At 33.8% G+C, this 26,949-nt stretch overlaps 1 protein-coding gene across 1 annotated transcript; it reads right to left on the bottom strand.

The window, feature by feature from the left end:
• Nucleotides 1–43: 43 nt before the first annotated feature.
• Nucleotides 44–26,725, bottom strand: LOC149807490 (uncharacterized). Its single transcript, XM_089967147.1, has 14 exons — nt 26,686–26,725; nt 20,320–20,350; nt 19,597–19,871; nt 18,898–19,046; nt 18,146–18,294; nt 14,550–15,485; nt 13,997–14,173; nt 11,608–11,783; nt 10,358–10,442; nt 9,141–9,191; nt 8,489–8,585; nt 6,417–6,606; nt 3,698–3,812; nt 44–2,258 (listed from the first exon to the last, which is right to left on the bottom strand). Exons 3-14 carry the CDS (start codon nt 19,732–19,734, stop codon nt 2,092–2,094), a joined length of 2,430 nt encoding a protein of 809 aa, XP_089823273.1. The 5' UTR covers nt 19,735–19,871; nt 20,320–20,350; nt 26,686–26,725; the 3' UTR covers nt 44–2,091.
• Nucleotides 26,726–26,949: the final 224 nt, after the last annotated feature.

Below are 26,949 nucleotides of genomic sequence, written 5' to 3'. Positions count from 1 at the left end.
TCTTAATTTAAGATTTGTAATATCATCAAACAATAAGACAAGAAAAAATATATAATATTTTATTCTAATCAGAAAATATGAAAAAAATTTGTCATCATATATATGTAAAACATAACTTTTTCTAACCCACTCAGGTTCTGCCAACCTCTATAAATTAAATGAATAAAATTGACCAATATTTATAAATCTTAAAAATTACATAATATGAAAATATTTATCTGAAATAGAAAAAAGATAAAGATAATTTTTTTTTTATCAGTTCAAAGATGTTATTACCACATTATAAGTCCAGTCAAACTGCACAGACCCAGATCTGCCATCGCATAATGCACTGGCAAATCTGGGTCTATGCAGTTCATTAGGAATATTAAGTTAAATAACACAGACCCTAATCTGCAGACATATTATGTGATGGCAGATCAGGGTCTATGTTGTTTTCATTTGTACATAACATAATAGCAAGTATATAATGTAGATTTCATACAGCCCACCAACATTTTGTAATGTGCAGTCCATATGAAGAAAAAGTAACATATGTGCAAGTAACACATTTTAATACCTCAAAACTGAAATATACATACATGTACATAGTGTTTTTTGCAGCACTTGTGGTAATTACAAAAACAGGTTTTTCATACAATAGTTATGGTGCGGAATTTTGTAACAATTACCATTAAGCGTATTTTGTCCATAATAATAATATTATAGTATTACATGTACTTACATCTTAGAAACTGTACAATAGAACATGACACTTAAATAAATGTTTAAACAATGTATAAACAGCCTACTGTATCAATTAAATTTGTAACAATAAAACATATCAATAAGGCACACTATGATTTAATTATTGGAATATAAACCAGAATTATTTATAGCACATTAACATAAGTATTATTCTAACCCTAACTATCCGCTCATTCACTGACATCACGGGAATAAAACTCCGTGCTGCTCTAACCAAAGTCATGATTACCCACACTGCCAGGCTTAAATGGCTTTACATTCCTCAACAAAGACACTTTTTGCCTCATGCTTAAATTAATATTTGTCCCCAAATCTTTCTAAACCAAGTCTTGCTCCCCAAATTAGTTAATGATATCACCCACTCACCACAGTTGAGGTTTTGTCACAGCAACAAATGTAACTAAAATGGAAATAGCATACTGAAGCTGAGAATCTAACCTCATACCTCTTCCACAAAAGTCAAATACAAGTATCACCCAACACTAAGATCCAGGACATCTAGCTGGTTTTCAAGTGGTCTTACCTAACATGAATGCTACAGATTATATGAAATGTCCATTAAACCTACAGTTTTCTTTCTGCATGAGTATTTTATTTAGTACAGGGGTCTCAAACTCAAATCACCACATGAGCCGCATGAGGACTGGTACACTGGCCTGATAGCCACATTGCTGAAACCTTTTTATACAGCAAAAGTGGTTCATATAAATAGTAGCCAGTCAAAATATTTGAAACAAGAAGTAAGTATTGTGACTATCAAATTTTTGTCAAAACTGGCTGGGTGAGAAGAAAAACTTTGCATTATTAATTATTCTACAAATTCCAGGTGTCACTCTCGGCTGCAGAAAAAAAACTCGACAAGCCACATGTTTGAGACCCTAAATTTAGAGTAAGACCCCTATTTATATTTTACAAAATGTTCAACAGCTCCGATAATTATCAATTTTATCAAATATTTTATTTACCGAAAATAAAAAACCTTTTTAAGGAAAATAAATTTGTAAATTAAACAGGATATCAGTTATGTTCATTCTTTATTCTTTCAACTGCTTGAAAAAAAAACAAACTAATATCCAATATCCTGTTTCATTTAATCATTATTAATAACGTGAACCAGCACACAGACCTATTCACTTCACACACACACACACACACACACATATATATATATATATATATATATATATATATATATATATATATATATATATATATATATATATATATATATATATATATAATTCTCCTCTCTGGTACAGCATAAACTTTTAGAACTTATCTAAGACACAAATTGAAAATAATTTACCATTTAATTTTTCTTTTACTGGTTTCTTTCAGGATCTATCATGTTCTTTTTTTTTTTCGTTCTCTTTTAAACTTACAAAAAAAATACACAGCAGATGTAAAAGACAAAACTAATGCTATCAATAACAGAATTAAAATAACCAGTATGTATGTGTTCTGTACACACTGAGCAGGATTCATATTAGGACTGCTGTTGCTTGCATCACCTGTGAAAATAAATCGATATGTTTACATCAACATAGAGGCATTTATGAAACATTACCATCCTTTCCTGTTACAGCTATTATTTTATATCTGTCACTCTCTACATACACATTTCTTATATATGTGTGTGTGTAATGAGCAACCTCTTCAGTACTGTTTGTTTTTCTTATTACCCTCAGCAATAAGTCATTTATTATGCATTTTAAATTATCAATATTCATTTTACCATTATTTTAAATGTTAAAGTATCATTGGTCTTAACTTTTGCAAAATTTATGATAAAGTGTAATATCATTTTTTTATTCATGCCTACATAGCATTAGCATGTTTCCTTGTTTCTTCAGAGATCCATTTTAAAGCTTGCCACTAATCATCTGAAAAACAGTGATTTGAATATGCAGCATAACATGTCAATTGTACCTTTTCCTTGATATGTCATCTGGACATGTCAACATAACATGTCAGTTGTACCTTTTATTGATATGTCATCTGGACATGTCAGAATTATGTCAGTTGTACCTTTTCCTTGATATGTCATCTGGACATGTCAGAATTATGTCAGTTGTACCTTTTCTTTGATATGTCATCTGGACATGTCAACATAACATGTCAGTTGTACCTTTTATTGATATGTCATCTGGACATGTCAGAATTATGTCAGTTGTACCTTTTCCTTGATATGTCATCTGGACATGTCAGAATTATGTCAGTTGTACCTTTTCCTTGATATGTCATCTGGACATGTCAACATAACATGTCAGTTGTACCTTTTATTGATATGTCATCTGGACATGTCAGAATTATGTCAGTTGTACCTTTTCCTTGATATGTCATCTGGACATGTCATCATAACATGTCAGTTGTACCTTTTATTGATATGTCATCTGGACATGTCAGCATGATGTCAGTTGTACCTTTTCCTTGATATGTCATCTGGACATGTCAGCATAACATCTCAGTTGTACCTTTTCCTTCATTTTTCATTTAGACATATCAGCATAGCATCCTGTTTTTACCTTTCCTTTATTTCTCATTTGGACATGTCAGCAAGGCATCACAATTGTACCTTTTCTTCTAACATTCATTTAGACATGTCAGCAAGGCATCTCAGTTTTACCTTTTCCTTTAATATTCATTTAGACATGTCAGGATACTTATAAGAACCAAGACATGTAATTTCCACTTCAACTGTAAATGGTTTTGATTGATACTTAATCAAGTAGCCTTTCCTATCACTTAATATTATCAAGATCACAGTACAATAGACCTAATCAGAGTTAACACAATATTTTTTTCATTTCTTGTGTGATTTTTATTGCAAAGAGAAGCTAAGAATAAGGTGGTTGCAATAAAGCAGATACCAAACGTATCAACACGATATCCCAGGTTTATATTTATCACATCACCTGCCGTTTCCTTTGTAATTATCCAAAACTCTTACCATTGCTATTCTCAGATGTTCCATATTTTGTTGTAACAAGCACACTGGTATTCACAGTTGGCACATCATCTGTGTTTACAGCTCTTTTGGCAATAGAATCTGGTTGGCATATATTCTGAAATGGAATAATACTGTACAATGTATCATACTGTCTGAAAGAACAAATAAAACTGCACAGTGTATATAGCACACTGTCTGAAAGAGGGATTAATACTGTACACAGTATGTATAACACTCTGAAATAGGGAATAATACTGTACGATTTATATATCTCACTGCCTAAAAGATGGAATAATACTGGATAGAGCATGTAACATGCTGTCTGAAAGAGGTAATATGATACATTGTATGTAACACACAATTTGAAAGAGTGAATAATACTGTACATGTATATAGCAAACTGTCTGAATGAAGGAATAATACTGTACATTGTATATAGCAAACTGTCTGAATGAAGGAATAATACTGTAAAGCAGGCATGTGCAACATGTGGCCTGTGGGCCAGATCCAGCTGGTGGCCTGGTTTATCTACTTGCTTATATCATAGGATGTGGCTTTAAAAAGTTAATTTGCTTATCTGGGCCACACCCTGGAGGAATCTGCACATGCCTACTGTACAGTAAATGTAACATACTGTTTGAAAGAAGGAATACTGATGTACATTGTATGTAGTATTCAGTCTGAAAGAAGACAGTATAACGTACAAGATAATTAAATATATATTCTTTCACTTGAAGGCAATTTTATGCTATGGTGGTCTAAATCAAGTTGTGTGAAGAAGCTAGCAATTGGTCATATGCAAGTCCAACATTTTCAACAAAATAAAAACATAACTGAATAATATGGATGCTGACAGAAAGACTGTTTCTGCTCTTTCTATTGATAATTTTCATTATTTTGAGGTTAAACGAATTCATTGTAATTCTTATACTCCTGATATAATCAATATTAAAACCTGTCAGTTGTGATTTCATTTACTCAAAATGACATCATCCTGAAAAGAGAGATGGAATCACACTAAATTAAACCACTTTGCCAGAATAACTACTACTAAATGGCATGTGTAAACATAATGGGTACCAAAAAAATTTGTAGAGTATGGAGTCCTGTTAGGGCCAATCACAACATTGCACTGTCCTGTAATTTTCCACTTTGCAATGGAGTGAAGAAGCAATATTCCCAGACATAATTGGAGGGGAGTGGTGAACCTAAAAAAGTGTGCTTTGAGGTCTCAAGTGGAGTCAGAGTGCATGACCAAAAATAAAACATGTTGGGAGTAAGCCATCTTTTTATATAAGCCTATAGAAAATGATTGGAAATTCAAATCTGAATATAAAAAAATGAAACTTGTGTTGGTTTTCAAAACGTTTAATACACTTAAAAAAGAAAGAAATAATTGTTAGACTTGGCATTGTATATGCATCTGATGCAATTTCTAGACATATGCATCTAATGCAACATGGGTAAATGACCTTGACCTAAAATGTTCGTGAAGGAGAACAATACTCTTTGACTGAACAAAGGGCATACTGTAATGTCAAGGCACTCTCCCTCTGATATTAAGGTCAACTTAGATAATGATTAATGATGTATTCTCTGTCATTTCTGGCAGCTGCAAGGTAGGTTCATTGCTTTAAAGATGGTTGCAAATCTACAGATCGTGTCCCATTTTCTGGAAGGCTGTTGCTAAGCGACTGGTGAGTGGGAAGTGGCTACTGTGAAGAAAGCAACTGATGAATATACTTGATACACTAGAGGATATTTCTGTTATCATTGGCATTAATTCACCAGCTGTTTTTATTATATTGAAGATCATTTGAACCTCAGAAAAGCTTGTCCAAGATGGGTCTCACAGTTGTTTACACGTGATCATAGACAGTCTCATTTGAAATGGTCAAACATCTACACACCAAACATGAAAAGAGTCACCAGAAACAATCGGACAAGATTGCCAAAGGTGGTGAAGCATGAATTTACTTTTCTGAACCTCTATAAAGAGAAAATAAAAACATTTGGCTTGGAGAAAATGAGCAGAGACCTCATATTGCTTAATGTAGTTTTATAAGCATTTATGAGCATTTATGAGTATTTGAGTGCAAAAGGTGCAGTCATCCATGTACATGTGCCTGTCTTGGCTAGTGTTACTGGACACATTTTATGCCTCCATCAAAATGTTGCCAAAAGTTGTGGGACACTACCAAGCCAATCTTACATGCACCAGTACCAAAGGTATCCATCTATTCCATTACAACACACAGGCATTTTAATCTGCCATATAAATTTGCCATTGTAACAAACTTAATGAAAGAGCACAGCATCCACACTTTGCCACAGCCTTTACACAGCCCTGATTTAGCTCAAAGTGATTTTTGGCTGAAAGATTCAATGAAAGATTTGCTGTCGAGTGGCAGACATTTTGAAATCTGCCAAGCATTTGGAAGTGCAGTTATCCAGTGTATGAACAACATACCCAAAAGTGAATATAAAGTTGTATTTAATAATTGGATAATCAGACTGAGAAAGTGTGCCGAGTTGCATGGGGAGTACTTTGCAAAGATAGGTTGCCATGTTGCTCATTAGCATAAAACTTTGTTGTACACCTCACTAATACCAGTATTCAGAATTTTTAATACCCCCATATGCTCTAAAACTAAATCTGGTTTATATAAGTTCATCAAATATCTAAGATACAATAAAATTCAAAGTGTTTGATACTCACTACACACAGAGGATCTGTTGAACTAAAACAATAGTCTAATGCCGCTTGAAAATAGAGCATGTTGGACTCTTCAAATCTGACAGATTCAAATAAGCCACAATCTATCACAACTTTATCTGCAGTGGACAAAGAACTCTTTGCACACTCAGCAGCTGGGTAGAATGGTTCCCCAGATGTTCCTAGCCGACATCTGAAAGATATGTAAGATTAATGAAAGACAGTGGTCCTCTACAGATGAAAGTTTAAAAAAAATGTGTATGCACAGACAAATTGAGTTCAAAGTCAAGACTACAAATTAACCACCTTATTTTTTGTGGGGGTTGGACAAAATGTACAAATATCTTATGTATATAAATAGTAAATATTTTGTGATTTTAATTTAATCTACTTTTACTCCTTTTGTTTATAGTACTGTTTTCCTCTAGTTTGTCACATACAGATCTATATCTCACCTATAAACTGATTAATTAATCTGGGATGTATTTATAAAGGGCTGAATCAAATCTATACTGTGAATGACACTGTACTAATTCTTAGCCCTTGGCTTTGCAAAGCAGGCATAATTTGTGTGTGGTACCTGTTACAAGAAACTCTCTTTACATGGAAACCGCAGAGTAACAAACTTTATTAACAAGTATCGATGATATGTCTCTTATTTTTTCCAACATGTAAGTTCTTTGATAGATGTGATAATAATACAGTCATGTTTGTTTCAAGTTGTCAAGTTTTGGAACAATGGCAAACCATTAACTCATCGCTATGAATTCAACATTAGTTGTTTCAAATGCATTTCAGTACTCTGCATCGATTAAAATCAAAAACTGGTGAAAGTACTGGCTACTTCATCTTTATTGCCTTTCTAAAATTAATTCCATCAAATCCATTCAATTAATAAATAAAATATAACAAAATGAAGAAACAAAAGTAAACATCAAGTTGGTAAGAAACATGTTTATGTTAAGCAGGTTGTTGGCAATTGGACCTTTTATCAATTTATTCATGCATATCAGTGTTTGATCATTCGTTTATTATATAATTTTGTAGCTGATACTGCTTATATTTCTAATGAATCCTGTTTAAATCAAATGTATGCTTCATAGATGTCAATATTTTTATGCTCCCAAAAAACCTTCTCTAAATCCTCTTTTTGCATCGTTATACAAACCCCCTCTAAACCTTCATCATTACACAAATCTCCTAAATCATCCTTTTTGCATCATTATATACTGGTAAACCTCAAAATCATCCTCTCTGCATCTTTATACGAACCTCTTCTAAATTCTCCTTTTTGCATTGTTAGAGAAACCTCCTCTAAATCCTCCTTTTTGCATCATTATACAAAGCTCCTCTAAATATTCGATTACTCATCATTATATAAACCTCCTCTAAATTTTCCCTGCTGCATCTTTACACAAACCTCCTCTAAATCCTCAATGAATACTGTCTTGATAATAAAGACTATTCCCTGTCTTTTCTTCAAATCCTTTCACTGTTTTCCTTTCTTTAAATTTTTCTCTCTCCTGGCAACCATGAACTTCACTTTTTCTTATTTTGTAATATTTGTAATTTTCAATAAAGGATGTGTTTCAAATCCTATTTCCTCATGAAGGACAAAATATTATCAATCAAGTTTCTGATACATTTTGCATGCTTTTACAAAGCTGTTCATCAACGTATCAAGTACCTGATTGTCATGGTATAACTGCTCTCTGTATTAGGTTACAACATTTAAAAGCAACTAAAATATTTATTCTATTTACATTATTGACATATAAATTCCCAAAGTATACCAGAAAACCAGCACATATATATGTCAAATTGTATTCTTTGCATGTAGAAAGCAAAGATACACAAACTTAATCTTTCACACACACACACACACACTGACACTGAGGAGTATGCCTATCTGGATATCTCTTCATCAGGGGAATATGCTTGTGTATGTATATATATATATATATATATATATATATATATATATATATATATATATATATATATATATATATATATATATGTGTGTGTGTGTGTGTGTGTGTGTGTGTGTGTGTGCGTGTGTGTGTGCTACTTACCCATTAGATCCTGTAATAGCCTTGGTCAATGCTGTAAAGTTTGCTGTACCAGAAGCTTTAATATTCCTTGGCCGAATTTTCATGAAATCGATATTATCTAGAGGGAAAAAAACCCATTAGAAAATACATACTGAGCAGTTCCACTAATAGAAAAGTTTATTTTTGAAAGCATGTAGCCTATTATATGCATGAGATTTTCCAAGCATTTAAGTCTAAGCAGTTTAATATTTCATATCATTCAATGACTACTGTGAATTGCAGTTCAAGCAATTTAAATCCAAAGGAAATTTAGCTCTTCACACATTTTTGGGTAGAAAAGTTACAGTGTACCAGTGAATCTATGATTGGGAACATCTTTCATACATGCAATAAAGGTCTCATAACAATAGCTGACAAAACTTATCAAACATAAAACATGTCCTGTTCCTTGACATACCATTACTTATTTATGAATTATTTAGCAGTGCCCTCTTCATGTATATATTACTGGTCAAAAAATGTTTTCTCTAATTTCGTCAGCAGATTTGCATATCTTTCAGCTTTTTTCTATGAAAACAGAGATGAAATGGAAAGAAGAGGACATGATGTATGTCATGGATTTTGAGGTAAATTACACGCTTATCAACATTGTAACAAAGCTGAAGTAGTCTACCTCTTGCAGATGCAGTGGTGTCCTCATCCACCAAACCATCGCCATCGTCATCTGAATAAATAAAATAGATAAATTAATAACACAACTGCTAACTGCATACTGTCATTAAATAATCAATTTATGCAGATTAAGTTTCCTCCATTTTGGAAATAGCTTTCTTATTTGGGTTGTACTCCTCATTTCAAGACGGACACGATATACATCAATCAAGTGTGGACAAAAGGTGTTTCCAAGGACTTACTTTCTTTTTGTACATCAATCATGTATGGACAAATTGTGTTTCCAAGGACTTACTTTCTTTTTGTACATCAATCATGTGTGGACAAAAGGTTATGTCCAAGGACTTACTTTCATTGTGCACATCAGTCATGTGTGGACAAAAGGTATTTCCAAGGACTTACTTTCATTTCTGAAGCAGCATATCAAATGACATCATTATCTTTGAATGGACAGTAATAGCCCAACAATAAAATGATTTCCAATTTCCTATCATATTTAAATATAGACAGTCAAACAAGGAAAAGAAAATATCTACAGATGGCCCATAGTTAAATTTAATTTTTTAATAACAAGGAAAGAAAACTACTTACAAATGTGTACTTTTCACACAAACCATCTGTATTATTACATGTATAAAGAAAAAGGTATTAGTAACTTTTGAAACATTTTAATGAGAATACTCTAAAACTTGTAATATTTCTTTTTCAAAAATACAGTTAATTGCCTGTGATGTTTACATTTGCTTCTACCTTGAAGATATTATGGGTGAATGAGTGGATGCATTTACTACTGTTGAAATTGCTGTTGCCTGAATGGTGCTTTTTTCATTATCTTGACATGTAGTCATCATTTTTTACCCTTTTGTTTACTGTTTCAGAATATATTGATAAATGCATGTATATATATTCAACTTAGACATGTGCGTTAACATGCAATAGAGTACCATCTATACTCGCTTGTAAGTCGAGTAAAACTGCAAACAACAAAGTTCTTGATCTGCATAATGTGCCAATCAGTCTATTTTGTCTGTTCTACTGATTGCTCCTAACAAACTTTACAGACCCAGATCTGCCAATGCATTTTGCAATGGCAGATCTGGATCTGTGCAGTTTGCAGTTGGAGTCATTTTATAAGCAAGTATATACAGTATTTCATATGATAATTATATACTAGATTTTTTAAATGCATATAGACATGTAGACAAAGAGATACATTACCCAAACCATTGACCATCTCTTCATCAATTAGACCATCACAGTCATTGTCCAAAAGATCACCATTTATTGCTGTGGTATTAGTGCACTGAAATCAGGAATGGAATTATTTGGACTTGTGGATGAATTTAGCGCAATAAAAAATAAATGTTCTAAATCAGTGGTTCCTATCCTATTTTGGCTCTGACTATAAAAAATAGTTTTTCTGAGCCTCATGACCCCATTTCCAGATTTTGATAAGTATTGCCACCCTCAAAAAAATTCCTCACAACCATCCAGTGTCCTTGGGATCTTGATTTGGATCATGACCTGGGGGTTTGGAACCACTGTTGTGAACTATACATTGTCAAAACCAAGTTTTACAATCATACGTATTGATGAGTATGATTGTTCTAGTCTCATTAGGACTAGTTTGATTGGTAATAATAATAATAATAATAACAGCAATAATAATAATAATAATAATAAGATAGGTACAGGCAGTAATAGAGGTACTTTAAAAACATTTTTTCTAAATCTCTAAGCTTTTATTGAGAATTGAAAATCATTTGGTATGTATATGGATGAACAATGTCCTAGCACAATATAACACTGCAGAAAAAGTGACCAAGACTGATCTTCATGATTAGTAATTCCTAATTAGTTATTCTTAATTAGTTATTGGTAATTAGTAATTCCTAATTAGTTATTCCTTATAACGTACATTGAATAATAGTATGACTAGTAGTGAAATTTAACCACAAAAATGGTTGCACATTGATATTTTGTCTTTTAAAGGTTCATGTGTGGTATTAATTTGATCAGAGACTAAAACTCATTTATTTTTCTAAATATGGTGTAATTATTCAAAGTTTATAAGAGTGAAGTTAACACTTTTTTTCAAAAAAGCATTGCTTTTTTAATGCATTCTCTTTCCATCTCTTGTTCATTGTTTCATACAGGCTAGAGTGATTGGTTACTTTTCAACACAGTATTGGCTCTAAAGTGCCGAGGATAAAGGATCGAAGAGCCTTCTCCATGGATGCACACTGACAGAATTGAACTAGCATCAATTATCAATTAAACAAATTTGATGCTGGACCAACTGAGCGACCAAACTTCCTCCAAACTTGAATGAGAAAACAGAATGGCTGCATTTGACTGGTTCACAACAATATAATTATAGCTGACAAACATGTGCTTCATATAAAGGGGTCTAAGTCAAATTAGGGCTTGTAAGGTTTTATTTCATATGGTTTACTTATCATACTTACATCTGTAAGCTTTGTGTATCTATATCCAAATGGAAGATATGCTCCACCAGTTTCCGTGTCCTTATAACCATAACCAACAGCCAAGAAAATGGCTGTATTATTTCCATTGATTTTAAGACTGTACGTACCAGTGCCTAAATTTGTTACAGTGGCATATTTATAAGCATTGGCTGGTCCTGCAAATAAACAAAAAGCAAAACCAATACAAATTTAGCATTCAGCAGAAGGAGAGAGACAATGACAAATAAATAAAGAAACAGAAGATGAGAACCAGCCAGAATAATTTATGCACAGACAGAAATCCTCTATAAGTGTGATGACATCCAGTTTTCTTTGTTTCTTCAAATAAGAATGATTCATTTGGAAACTGAAAGACCTTCTGGCTGCTGTCTCTAACAATGAACCAATAAAGTTATACTTTTTGACTTACACACAATTAAAACTAGACCAAAATTAAAAATATAATGTTTCAGTAACACCAGTAACAGCCTCTTTCTGACACAAATCACTCCATGATTAGATTCAGGCTTTTAATTTGGTATAAGAATCTTTTAATTAAGAGAGCATTGATATTATCTGGATGAGCAAGAATGAGAAAAGAAGTACGAGATGATGCAGAATATCTATTTGGAAAAATGAATTGGACCTACACTTTCAAGGTCTACTTGTTGATGATGATGAGGTGAAGGAGGAGTGAGGAGGAAGATCCTCTCTTTTAATGCCTTTTAAAATGGAAAATGGTATTTTACTCATTTTCTCATATCTCAATGACTTTTCTCAATAATCTTAACGTTCCCAGGAGAGTTGTTTTTTTGAGAAGGTCTGAATTTTAATGCCATTTGTATAGTCTGTGGCACTCCTCATGCTCCCACCACAACTGATATTTCTACCTTTATTTGTTATCTAGCAAAGGTCATTGTCCTTTATTACTTTTTCTTGTTCCTTCTGCGAGACACATGATAGTCCTCTGGTACTGCCATATGTCCATGATATAGGTCAGGTCAACCAGTACAATATCTGACCTTCTGTAATGTATACTCTTGGTCAGATGTTAAAGTTCCATAGGATGTTTCCTTTGCTGTTCTCAGTTACTTTGTGTGCCTTGTGGTCATATCTCTTCTTTGTGTAAACTGGCTGCATATATATATCGCTAGTTTGTCGTGCCAAGTTTTTGCTGCACTAACTGTCATGTGTTTGTCTTTCTCATCCTTAGCCTCCTGCCCATTCTGCACAAACAATGAGACATCTTGATTTTGTATGCCTGTGTTTATCTTCCTGATCATGAGAATCTGATCATGCATCACTATTAAAATTCTTTCATCTTGTTTCTTTTGTTCTCCAAGTTGGAGCAATCTCCAGTATCTTTGCTTTGCTATTATGTAAATCTTTTTCCCTTAGAAATGTCCAAACATTTGCCTTTTCTTCTTCATCCTGATGTCTTTTTCCATGCACAATTATCTGCTTCACTCATAGAAAGCATTCCTCCTCTACTAAGGTTATGGATTCTTCATATTTTTCAATGATTTACTTTTAAAGACACCTATTTTCTACCATGGCACAATCTTAACGTTAATCAGATATGTACTGCTGACTTTCTTCATGGGAATGTATAGCACATTCATAAGAACTCTTGGATCTAGTGCACCATAAATGGAAAATAGTGTTCTTGTCTTTTAATCATTGCCTTCTCTTCTTTAATCCAATCCATGATACTTTCTTGTGCATGATGATGGAGGCTCTGCTGGTACTAATGGCTGCAATTGTACTACTTCCATTTATGTTTTAGTACAGGACCCATTTAACCCCAACCCACCCCATGCGCACTATTTTATGATTTTACTTTTGTAATGATTATCATTGACTGCTCTGTTGGTCTATTTGGTTAGAGCGTCCGCCTAGAATGAGAAAGGTCATGGGTTTGAACCCTGGCCAGGTCATACCAAAGACTTATAAAACTGGTACAAGCAGCTGCCTCACTTGGCACTCAGCATTAAGAGGTTATTGTTAGGACTGGTCGGCCTGGTGTCAGGATAAAGTTACTGGGTGGGACATAACGGTACATGTCTGCAGCATGATGTCCCTTTGCTAGACATCACTATAGACTGCCACACTGCAGACATCTTAGCGATATGACTGAAAAATTGTTAAAGCCATCTTACAAATCCAAATTACACACAAACATTATTTTTATTATTATTATTATTATTGTTTTTGTTGTTATTGTTCTAAAATCGCATTACAATTGTCTCTGCAGCGTGTAGCTATAATGAGACAAAAACTCATAAAGTATTGACAATATTGATCAATTAGTCATTTTATTGTAATTCAATATATATATAAGTAATTTTCAAGATGAAAAAAGTTCATTAACAAAATGGGCTTAAATTACCTGTCACAGCCGTTGAGGCCAGGTTTACAGTATTGCTATTGACCACAAGTTGGGGGAGATCTGAAGCCTTCACAACAAATACAATGCTTGTGCCTGTGTCAAAAGCCGGAAGTGTGTAACTGTTTCCCCATTGTTCGACGGACGGTATCAGCGTCATAGCAGGGTCATATTTAAGTTCTTGAATGAAAGATGAAACATACGATTTAAAACGAATCCTTTATCAATGAGCATAATTGTCGAAGAGAGAGAGAGAGAGAGAGAGAGAGAGAGACGCAAGATGGTTCTCTCTCCGCTATGCAGTCTTAAAGACACGAAAGTTATAAAGCATGAAAACAATAAAAGAATGCTCTTCTCTTGTAATTCAGGCTAAAACTATTTAATTGTCTTCAGAATAGACCAAACAAAAAATCTGAGACTTACTTGAAATAAAAATGATGTATGGATATTCATAACGCTTGTATCGTGACAAAAACGTCAGTGAAACATATTGTCATATTCGACCCACAATGTGAAATAGAGAATATGGAATGGATGGTATTTGAAAGCAATTTACCTGATATAGGAGAGGACAAAAACTGTGCAACCATGATTGGTTTATCTGCAAATAATTCGTAATTTTCGGTGGTGACTTGCAGTTCCTTTTCATTTCCTGCTTGCGCAAGTGTTCCAATAATAGTCATGTTAGCATCACCTTTTGTGATGGTCGTATTATTTTTCATCGCAATTACTTTGTAATATGTTACGCGAGAATCGCTCACACCAGGAGGGGCTTTAAACAGGATGAAATGATTGCCTTGGCTTGTTGTGGGCAGCAATTGGTCGACGAGATGATCTGCACGGGATAAATTTGTACCTATCGCAATCACTCGGTTGCCACTGATGACACTCACAGGCTTGTCTGAAACAATGTAGTAACCACTGAGCGATTCTAATTTTTGAGCCAGATGAAAAACATATCGTTTATTCAGGGTTATAGATACCATATTGCCTGGAGTGTATGTGAAATTAAGGACTTTAACACTGTACAATTTTGATGCTGGAATGGTTATGTTAACACTAGTATTGTCCTCTGTAGCGATGACCATCATTTCAGATGATCCAGTACTTGCACTATAGCTGATGACGTAGTAGCTGGTACCTATAACATCAACAGGAAGAGCAGTGTAATAGCCAAGCGATTTTGTTTCCGAGTTGACGGCTACAACTCCTACCTCACGAGTGGCAGAAATGTGCACTCCTTTCTCAACAATCTCCGCATCGCCTTCATTTGAACACCCCATCATATTTGCAGGAATTGTAAATTCGACGGCAGCAGTTGAATTCGTGGATTTTGTTTCCGTCCCACTCTTTGTCTCCACAGTGATAAATGTGGTAACCTTGCTATATCGTGCATACACCAGCAATTTTAGAGTAGCTGTCGATGCTTCATTACCAGGTGGATCATTTCCCAGGAAACCAACATAAAACTCAGTCCCATAATTATCTGGACCTGCAAGTAAAAAAAGGATGTCAGTCTTTGTACCAGATCTAGGATGTCTTCGTAAAGCTCTCAATAAAAGGTCGGAAGCATCAATAGAACAGCCCCAAAATGAATAACAAAGTGCAAAACGGATGACATTCTATGTACCATATCTGCCTTCTTCATCGAGGGAATATGTTTTCATAAAGCTCTCAAGAAAAAGGCGGTAATCACCAACAGAACAATCAATGGGATGGAAGAAAGACTGCTGAAAGGTGGCATAGGGCAATGAAGATTGCAATAACTAATTATATCATACGCAGCTTGCACAGAGATCATAAGTAAATCTGGTGCAAGGTCTTGAATAATGGATAGGTGTTGTTTTTTTTCTCATTCCTGATTAACAATCCTATTGGTATGTATATTTTATTTAATTATATCTGATTTAATATATATTTATTTCAATTTAATTGTTTGTTGTTTTTTTTTTCTTCTTCACTATATGATATTGTAATGTAAATTTATTCACTAGAGATGATGCTTTTTCAGAAAATAGTTTGACCTTGATTATTAGTTTATAAACACCAGGTGTTGATCTAAATCCTGACCTTGTTTCAAAATTTGTAGCATCCACGTAAACAAGTTCTATTTTATTTTAAAATGATTGGTTTTTGTCGAGGTCATGATGCGACCTCGGGTTTAAGATGTAAACAGTTTTTAATTATTTTTTATTTCATAGAGTAAAATGATTGGCTGTCTTCAGGGCCACACTGGGTAGACGTGATCTTAACAAGTACATAGTTTCTTTAAGCTTCGAGAGGATGATCACGTGACCCGTTGTTTACATTTTAGGATACAACTTAACGTCTGTTTTGGAGAGTTATTCTCAGTAGAAGCTGGGCTGTTAAACTGGAAGTTGTATGTTGTGCTGTTTGGAGTTATTTCAAATTACTTGGATTCAAAAGGATTAATTCTGTTATTTTTCTGGAAAATACATGTGCTCATGTGAAATTCCTAATCAAAGACAGTTCTGTTAAGAAATTTATATTGATTTCCAAAACCGAAGTGATAATTCTTGTTTCGATAAGGAACTGTATAATTCAACACTACAGATTTCACCATACATCATCGTCTTCCATCTTGGATTCTTCGTCGGGATTCGGACTTGAAATCAGTAGAACATTTTGTTATTATGACTTCACAAATTTTATTCTTGAATTATTTTTTTTTTTGTGGCTTTGATCATATAAAACTGTAAGTTTTCAAAACTTGTTTTCACTCTTTCTTGTGTTACTGATTATTCGTGCATAAACAAGAGACACAAGGCCATTAGGCTGTTGGAAATGTATGTACCAAGTAGATAGGAAAATAATTAAATAACGAAAAAGTAAGCTCCAGGATGTACTGCGATTGACTGCTCTTCATCCGACCAGAACCCTACAAGTTAGTACCAAGGTGTGAAAACAATTGATTATTGATTTATATTTTGATAAACACATTTTATAGCATTAGTGATTACATAGCTTATTTATTATTTTTGCCCAATACCATATATACAGGATTATAGTCTTATGAAAACCAAGGCATTGTAAAAGTGAGGAAATACCAATATTTGGAGTCAAACGTTGCATATAATCCTTTCTTTTCCAATGCCAATACAAATTTGAAAGAGACTGTTCACATTTCTGACATTGTCTATTTCGCACGTCCGGGTAATATCAACACCAACTTTAATGTTTGTAAGACCTTGATTCCGTTCAAAGAGCATCTTGTGTCATAAGGAAGTCTATGACAAATGCTACTGAACTAATATAGTGTAACACTTTGCTTATTTATAGCGATTTGAAGCCAGGAATCATTTTTGTATTGAGACTGCATTGACAAAGTTGAGTCTTTCGACTGCCAAATGGGTTATTGTTCTGTACACGGAATAATGATCAGTGCCAGGCGACATCACAGTAGAATCAAGAAAATATAAACGTTGCAATTTTGCGGTTTCAATATCTTGTAGATTACATATCCATTTTATTTTTTGAACAGTTTTGTCTCTCAAATACTCAGTTCTCACATGTATTCTGTTCCCTCTAATGAACTTGAAGCACAGTACTTGCATTTTTGTAGAAGGTCTAAATTTCAAATGAAGCATTATTGTACATTTATCATTTAAATGGAGAGAAAAATGAACATCCGAGTTTCGCTTCCCACTCATCTTACAAATTGTTGGAAAAAGTTCAGGGCCAATTTGTACCTAAATATCAGATACTGGCGTGGAAGATTTCAGTGCTAAACTGCTATATAAATGCGTTCACTTGTAATGTACCGAAAAGCTTTACGTTATTCTTTAAATGACCTTTTGACATCGATAACAATTCTTGTCTGGCTCTAACAACTTAAATTATTTCTACTTTGCGCTGGACACGAGAAGCAAACTGTAAAGGGTTGTTGAGAGTACAGTTCTAGTTGACTTTCAGTAGATGACGAGCCTCTACACGTATGTGTTTCAACAAATTTGTTTAGGTCATAAAGCAACAGAAACGAATCATGACTTACAAAATTATTATCATTATAATGACCGGACACAAAAGAAAAGGTGAGATTGATTTAAGAATTGAAGACATCAGCAATGTGCACTCAGAGAGAGAGAGAGAGAGAGAGAGAGAGAGAGAGAGAGAGAAGCTGTTCATGTTTACCTTCAGTAACTGATCCAGGATCATATTCAAAGGACAGAAAGACTTCCTGTCCAAGTGTGACTTGAGTCAATGGTTTCCTTGTTGTTTTCTCTAACACTTTTAGTTGTGTCCTTCTCTGTGGTTCGTTTAAAATGACAACATCTAGAGATCTAAAGTACAGACATTTGAGTAACATAGCTAAGATTGGCGTCTATTAAAAATCAACACAAAACACATGTATAGTACTCACACTAACACACATACACAAACAAGCACAAACACCAAAATGTGTGTTAATATGTTTTCAATAAATATAATCTATGAAATTTTATTTTACACATGGACTGGTCTCATAGTTATTTAATATGACATGGTCAAATTCAAATATTGTTGCAAGAAATGGTATGTTTCAACGTAAGATTACAAAGTGCACAATGCACTGCCCATGTGAAATAAAAGGCATTTACATATGTCTACTAATAATACATGTATTAGAGTGAAGGATCTTGTCACTTAGGACTGACTTAAACGTCTATTTCAGCAAATGACACTTTAATTGCAGATCCATTCCTTTGTATAAACTAAATCATCTACATTTGGATCAGTTTGATTGTTTGTTAGCATTAAGACAATAATGCTACTGAAATTCATTTGCCTGAAGAAAAAAAGACTAAATCATGACCCTCAAATCCTGTACTTAACGAAAAACTAGTTTTTTTTTTTACTTTTAAAGAAATTTACAAGCTTGACTTATTTTAAATATGTAAACTTACGACGCTTTGGAGCCCAGTGTTGAAACAGTCTGGCCTTGTAGATTGCTGGATATACACGCTATCTCGTAAAATTTGTCTGTTGAAGTGACGACATCAGCAAATCCCTGGGACCGAAACCTGAGCCTGATGGTTTTGACAGAGGTTGATGGCTATACGACAAGAACATCGTAACTTAAAGATTAGCGTCTTATGTTATAAGTCATATTTAGTAAGAACATGGAAAGTAGGCAAACTTTAAGGTTCTCAAGTTTTCAACAAAATTAACATTGATTCGATATACGCACATATATAGTACTTACTGCTCTTTTTTATCTGCTGCATCAGGTCAAACGATATAAATATAAAAAAATTATTTAAAAAAACGAATAATTTTATATCGGCTGTATCCATGATTAAGGCTGTTACTGAAAGCTAGTCTACCGGAAACACCAAGGTCAGTTCCCCATGTCGAATATCGAACAATAAATTTTGGCAGTTGTCATGAATTTGTATCTACAACCAGACTAAGGGGGTGAAAAACACGCTGATTACAAAATATGACGGTAAATGTTTGGAAATCCACGCATAGAAGTACAAAAATTGCATAGAAAAGAAGGCAAGATTCGAAAATAGAGAAAATTATATCGGAGGAAATGTCACGATACAATTCTAGGCATTTTGATTTTGATATTAGACACGTGTCACACGAGATGAACTTACATCAGTTTCTACATGGATTCCACAAGAATCTGCTGGCGACGTTTGAACACCCGCTGTAATATTTACTTTGACGATGATCTGAATGGGGTCTGTTGCAGAGTTATTTACAGCGGAGTCGTTGGCAACACATCCCGTCATTTTATAGATGGAGGCTTGCGAGGTTGTGGAGGCGTTATACCCGTACACCCAATGCACGGTATCATTGTGCTTTAGTAGACTGAACGTGATGACCGCGAGCTTTGAGTTATTTGGATCTTCTGCGCAGGTAAAGGATGCTTTAAGAAATATTGAAATATGTATGGTTAAAAAAAAATCGTATTATTAGGATCTTGCAGGTCTTTAAAGTCCATCATTCGTCGAGAAATGTAACACTGTTAATAATTTGTATGCACGCTAGTGGTATCGTGTTGCACTTTCATACATAATTATGCACCTTAAATAGTTATATAGGTGTATACCAGAACTGAAATATATCTTCTAACTAGGTTTGCAAATTTTCTCCATTTGTGGCAGACTGTTGCGCCACAGTTGGAAAATTAACGTGGAAAACTCCAGGACTTATCGGTATTGTATGCTTTTTTCTTGACCTGGTTGGGTCATTCATAAGGCTAGGTTGATCAATTTTTCAGATTTTGTTTTATTTCATTACTTTTCAAACTGAAGTTAGGCACTGAACTAAAGCATACTTAAAACCGATTTGTCTTTTTTCTTATATATTCTCACCTTCCTGTGAGAGCCCATCCACAAATGGCACCTGAAAAGAAAAAAGATAAGGAGAAAATATTTGCAAGTATATTGCAATGTATCCTCAGTTTGTTTTTAATAAAAACGGGCAAGTTAAACATAACCTACCCATCATCTGAGGACTATGAAATGACCCCTATACTGTATTTAGACAAAATTGTGTGTCTGATGCACAAAGTCTATTTGAAATACGGATTGCTTTGAAAACAGTACCCACTCTTAATGGGAATACAATGCTAATATTTGTTGTATATGCAGAAAATTTGAAGCCTCCTCGTCTCTTTCCGGTGCGAATCGAATATCTCTAACTCTTGTAAATAGACTCGGACATATTTGGTGCGATACTTCCCAAACTGGAAACTGGTTAGATATTGGCGGACGAATATCCGGCTACAGATGCGAATAATAGGGTCTTTAATGAAAGTTATACATTGATAATAAGAGTTGATGTTTCGACTAAATAACTGTTCTTTTGATTTTAAGTGAAGCTCAGAAATCTTTCTCAGCGACCTCAAACTATTGCATATTGCTGCGTTTTACAGTCTCTTACTTGCACAGGGTTCGACTGTTTATACTGGCTAATTTTAAAAAGATCTTGTATATTTTATTGCTAAAATAATTTTAATTCCATATTTTTGGTGTGTGATTGATGGGTTTAATTTTGGGTTAGAGAGTATGCATCTTTGTCTTACTAAAGAAGAACCCATTTAAATAAGCAAATGCTAGCTCCGCTTAGTCATTCAGACGTAAATCGAAAGAAAAAAAAAAAGAAAAAAAAGAGCTGATAATTTGTTTTAAGATTTTCATATTTTGAAGTTTATTCAATGCACTTTCTGAAGTTGGTATTGCCTAAGCACTCAATATTCGTTTTTCCTATATTAATAACTGCTAAAATTATAGTACTTTGGATCAGTTAATAATAATAATAATAATAATAACAATAATAACAAAAATAATAATAAAATAATATTAATTAATAATTATAATATAAAATAATATTAATAATTACCCAAAAATGTTTACTCCTTAATTATTGTCAGCATGTTTTTTTTTTTGTTATTTAAAGGTGTTTCTTTTTGTAATATTCATGTACATGTTTTTATGTGTTAAGTAATGTTGTAAAGCTCTTAGAACTTCTTGAGATTAGACACTGAGCTAAGTCCACAGTATTTTTTATTAATATTAATTATTATTATTATTATTAGTAGTAGCAGCAGCAGCAGCAGTAGTAGTAGTAGTAGTAGTTCAATCTAATTTTTCAAGCACATGGGAAAAGCCTTTTTATCAGCTGTTTGCTTTAGACAATGCATAGTTTGCATAATTACAACATTTAAATAAATTTCGTCACGATACACGAAAGGAGCATGGAGGACTGCCAACATGTTGCCAACGTAAGCAACTTCACCTTATACCGATTACTGTCTCAGAAGTACATAATAACTGTAGAGAGCAACCTGTCAAACTTTAACTTTTTGTTGACGATAAGTCAAAGAGTCGTTTTAACTCTGTTTTGTTAATTGTCGATCTTCCTAATCACAGTAATGTACAGTAATGTTCATATATAATGTGTATGTATTTAAAGGTAAATACTCTGCTGTTGCGAACTACATGCAAGATTGTTTCGTTGTAATCAATATCTTTACTGGTTTAAAAAGAAAATTATATTATATATTTGATTTACATTAAAGATTTAATTTGTACGGCATATGTTTTTCATTTAATTTTCATCTGATGAGAAATATTTTCTCCGAATAAATCTGTGACAAAATACTATATTTGAAGTTGGTATTCTAATACTGTATAATTTAAAAAAATAATGTCGACGTCAACGTGCAAGAAAGAAAATTATTGTCCACACCTTTTTCAGTGATAAAGAACTTTCACAGGCGGATAATTCCTTAGTATTACAAGAAAGGATAAAACATGCAACAGAGGTCATTTCCGAAAAAGTGTCGAGTATCCAGTCATACAGTCATACTTCCAAAAAGGAATGGTACCAGTTCTGAAAGACTATGTTAACGTTCCTGTGAGGGTAAAAGTTGTGACCCAACGGCCAAATAAAAATAATGCAGTGTCTTCCAGTCATGTTTTCAAGATTGTGCTATGCATATTTGATTTAATTATATGATTTATATGTTATAAGTTTTAAGATTTTTTTTAAAATTTCATAATATGTTAAAATAATGTAGTTCTGTTTGTTAGGAAAATAGTTTGACTTTGAATGTTCGTTTTAGTAAACACCAGGTGTTGACCTAGATCCTGACCTTGATTCAAAATTAGTTGGAACCACGTAAATAAGTTATATTTTCATTTTAAAATGATTGGTTGTTGTCGAGGTTATGATAGGATTACGTGATTTAAGATGTATTTCTTTAAAATGTTTATTTCTTAGAGTAAAATGATTGGTGTTCGTCAGGGTCATGTTAAGCGTAAGTGATATAAACACGATCGTGAACCCTCTTTTTCGATTTCGCAACTTGGGGATTTTCGAAACTGCGTTTTAGAACACGATATAACGTTTCTTTTAGAGAAATAACCTCAGCTGGGCTATTACACAGGAAAGTGAATTGTGTCGTTTGGAATTATTTCAAATTATTTGGATTCAAAAGGATTAATTCTTTTTTCCTGTGCTCGTGTGAGATTCTTGAACAAAGACAGCTCTTATAAAAAGATTATTCAGATTTCCAAAACCAGAGTGATATTTCTTGTTTCTACAAGGAACTGTAGACTTCAACACTCTACAGGTTATATTACACGTCATCGTCTTCCATCTTGGATTTTTCGTCGGGACTAGAACTTGAAATCATTAGAACCTTTTATTATTAGGACTTCTAAAGTTTTATTCGTGGATTATTCTTGGATTATTTTTCGATTTGATTCTTCAAAACACGTATAATAAGAATTTGGTAGCTCTTCCTAACGATAATTTTTTAATTTTGGCTAGAATATTTCAGAAAATTTTATGTTTATGAAATTTGAATTCCCCATGTTTTTGAAATTTTTAGTGAAATCAGCAAGCTTTGTCTCAAATGTCATCAAAAGTGGAAACCTTTCTTTCAAATCCTACTCAGGAACAATTAGAATTTTCAAAAGAGATGAATTGATTCAACTTGCCAGAAAATACGATATTTTGGAGGTAAAGGCTTCCGTAACGAAACAGGAAATAAGAAATATTTGGTTCAGTACTCGGTAGAAAAGAATGGTTTGGATAAAAGTGCTTTGGTTTCGATCAGTAAGTCTGTATCAGAATATGACACAAAAACTAAAGGAATTAGAACTAAAAGACAAAATGGAATTGGAGTTAAGGAAGCTGGAACTTCAGAAGAAGGAGAGAGAGAGAGAGAGAGAGAGAGAGAGAGAGAGAGATGCATTTAGGGTTCTATATCGCTCTTGGGTGATTCGGCCAATCCTATCCCTATTAATATTTTAAGGGACAAAGTAGCTTCTCATAGTCTTTTATTGTCAGGTACTTTGCTTTTTTCTGAGAAGTCTTCTTCTAATGAGAGTGTTCTTATTCAGGGAGTAGAGTACGGCTTTGTTAATGGTCATCTCCATTGTGTAAATTTGTCATCAGACTTAGTCTCAGGACCCGTGACAGTTGTAACAGTCTCTGTTTTACCCGTTGAGGGTATTCATTTATTACTAGGCAACGCCCTAGCTGGAGACAAGGTTGTGGTTAATCCACTTGTAACTGAAAAGCCTTGCTTGGATCAGAAAGTCTATTCAATTTAAAAAAATTTCTATGATTTATTTCCAGCTTCTGCAATTACGACCTGTATGTATAAATTTAAAATTGCTCGTTTTTATTAGTAGATTATGTAATTGTTGGTGTTTCATACATGTAGATGACTGAAAACGAACAATTCTAGCTAGTTTTTAACTAGCACAAGCGCTTTCGTATCCTGCTGAGTCTTTGTCGATGGTAATTTCCCCTATCCATAAAAAAGAAACAAGCATGATAGAGAAACAACTTAAAAAGAAGCGACCGCTCCGGTGGCCTAGTGGTTAGAGCGTCTGCCTCGGATGCGGGAGGTTCGGGCGAGTCATACCAGAGACTTACAAAAATGGTACTAACAGCTGTCTCGCTTGGCGTTCAGCATTAAGATGTTAGTGTTAGGACTGGTCGGCCTGGTGTCAGGATAATGTGACTGGGTGGGACATCATGCTACATGTCTGCGGCATGATGCCCCGGTGCTAGACATCACTATAAATTTCTCTAAATTTGATTAATAGCCGACTACTATAACAAAGAAATATCCGGGATATAATCCGCGCTTACATAAGTTTACATAAAATATTGATGTCGTTATGGCTCATCAACTTCTAGGTCAATACAAATATTTTCTTGTATCAGCAACAAGCTGAAATATACTAATTGACGGATGATAGAGCTAAAAGGTTGAATTCCCGTAGAAACAGTCATGTAATGTTTCGCAAACATAACCGTTTTTTTCTGTTTTACTTTGTTTGTCTTCTTTATGTTTTGTATTTGCCTTTGAAAAGACTCATTAAAGAGTCGAAAGCGCTCACACTACTTAGATACTAGTTCCGCACTGTTCGTTGTCAGTTTATTGCATTTATCTTAATCAATCCCTGACACATGTGATCCCTTGCTGGATCCAGTGCACTTGAAAGGATTTTTGTTCGCCATATGATTTGTATTCTTTATATATATATATATATATATATATATATATATATATATATATATATATATATATATATATATATATATATATATATATATAGAGAGAGAGAGAGAGAGAGAGAGAGAGAGAGAGAGAGAGATTCTAACACGTAGGAGTCCAGATTTTTTCCTAGACTTCGTGTTCAGTGTTCGTTCTGTACATAGAAGCTGTCTATTCACCAGTGGAAGTGCTTAATTGGCTCTAAATTTTGGGAAACCATATATATTAAAGTACTAATAAGTATGTATGTATGTATATATGTATGTATGTATGTATGCGAAAAATTGATGATTAAATCTGTATTTACAACTTACTTTTCATATACTATGTTAAATGTCATTCCGTCGTTATTATTCTCATCTCCACGCTCATTTTGAATAGTTTTCCTTCTTCGGCCTTCCAATTTGAAACTCACGTCTAATATATTAGAAACGTTTAATATATTTTTAATATTTTGATTTAGACCAGACGAAAAGAAACGAAGACTCAAGAACGATGAACATAGTGAAAATTTAAATTGTTTGCCACCCAGATAACTTATTGCGTAATTTCCGTAGAGTTCGTTGCTTATGTATGTTAGATGTTTCAGAATATTTAACATTTTTGATAGAACGCATAGAAAAGAATATTTAGAATAACACAGATTTTGCAACTAGTTTTGAAAACCGTGCAAGTCGTTTATATGCACATTAATAACTGAAGTTTATAACATCTGGCTTCAACAGATTTACCCAACATAACCTGTAACATCAACAGATTTACCCAACATAACCTGTAACATCAACAGATTTATCCAACATAACCTTTATAAACATGGAGAGATCTTGGTCTCATTTTATTTCGCGGATTCATGTTTCAAGAAACAAAATACGATGACATTGATATAATGTATCTAAATTGTATAGAGGAGAGATTCACGAAGACTCGTTTACGGAAGGTATTTTTTACAAGAGACGTACTCTTTACACCACGTGTCGATTGCTCTGGTGGCCTAAGTGGTTGGAGCGTCCGCCTCGGATGCAGAAGGTCTCGGATTTGACCCCCCCCCCCCACCGAGTCATAATAAAGACATAAAAATGGTACAAGCAGCTAACCTCAGCATTAAGAGATTATGACTGGTCGGCCTGGTGTCAGGATAATGTAACTGGTTGGTACATGATTCCACATGTCTGCAGCGTGATGTCCCAGTGTTAGATATCACTATAAACTGCCACATTGCAGATATCGTAGCGATATGACTGAAAATTGGTTAAAGCTACGTTACAAATGTAAATCACACACACACACACACACACACACACACAGACACACACACACACACCACTTGTCTCTGGAAAATAGTCTATACATATCCTCTAATTTAATATTTCTACAGTATATACAACATTATGTTCACTTATGCGGTTTGGTGATCTTACTGTGTAAAACATATAAAGAGTACAAGCAGGAAGACAAATTTTGGCTTTTTTTTCTGATAAAATTGGGTTTACTTAAAAAGAAAAAACAACAACGTATAAAACAAATAATTTATTATGTACGATGTGCCACGTCTGCAGCACTCTTATGAGTATTTTTATTATTTTACTGTAATCATCAACGAGTCATGACTAAAATGTGACAGACTACCATATTACAAATGTACAGCATATTTACTTACCAATGCTGTGTAAAGAAGGATAGTAAGTAAGTCACGGAACATCCTGAAAAGAAAAGAATTCAACTGTTAGCACAAACTTCACTACTTTGACCACTTACAATACGTTTACGTCTGGATATGAGAGTTTGAATTTGAAACAATTTACTGAGAAAACGACAAGTCCATCATAATATTTTATTTATTGGTATCATCAAAGTCACTAGAATGTGCCGTAAATACATTGTGGAAGCTAGCGGCAATCGCAAGAAAACCATTGGACTTCGC

The sequence above is a fragment of the Sinohyriopsis cumingii genome, chromosome 1, assembly GCF_028554795.1.
Source record: "Sinohyriopsis cumingii isolate HCF-2022 chromosome 1, ASM2855479v2, whole genome shotgun sequence".
Taxonomy (NCBI): domain Eukaryota; kingdom Metazoa; phylum Mollusca; class Bivalvia; order Unionida; family Unionidae; genus Sinohyriopsis; species Sinohyriopsis cumingii.
This window is presented reverse-complemented; position numbering and strand designations above follow the sequence as displayed.

Coding starts and splice junctions, on each gene's coding strand:
- LOC149807490 (XM_089967147.1), bottom strand. CDS start 19,734: ATGACGGGATGTGTTGCCAACGACTCCGCTGTAAATAACTCTGCAACA. Junction 10,443..11,607: donor GATACACAAAGCTTACAGAT/GTAAGTATGATA, acceptor TCCTGATTTCAG/TGCACTAATACCACAGCAAT. Junction 3,813..6,416: donor CAACAGATCCTCTGTGTGTA/GTGAGTATCAAA, acceptor ATTCCATTTCAG/AATATATGCCAACCAGATTC.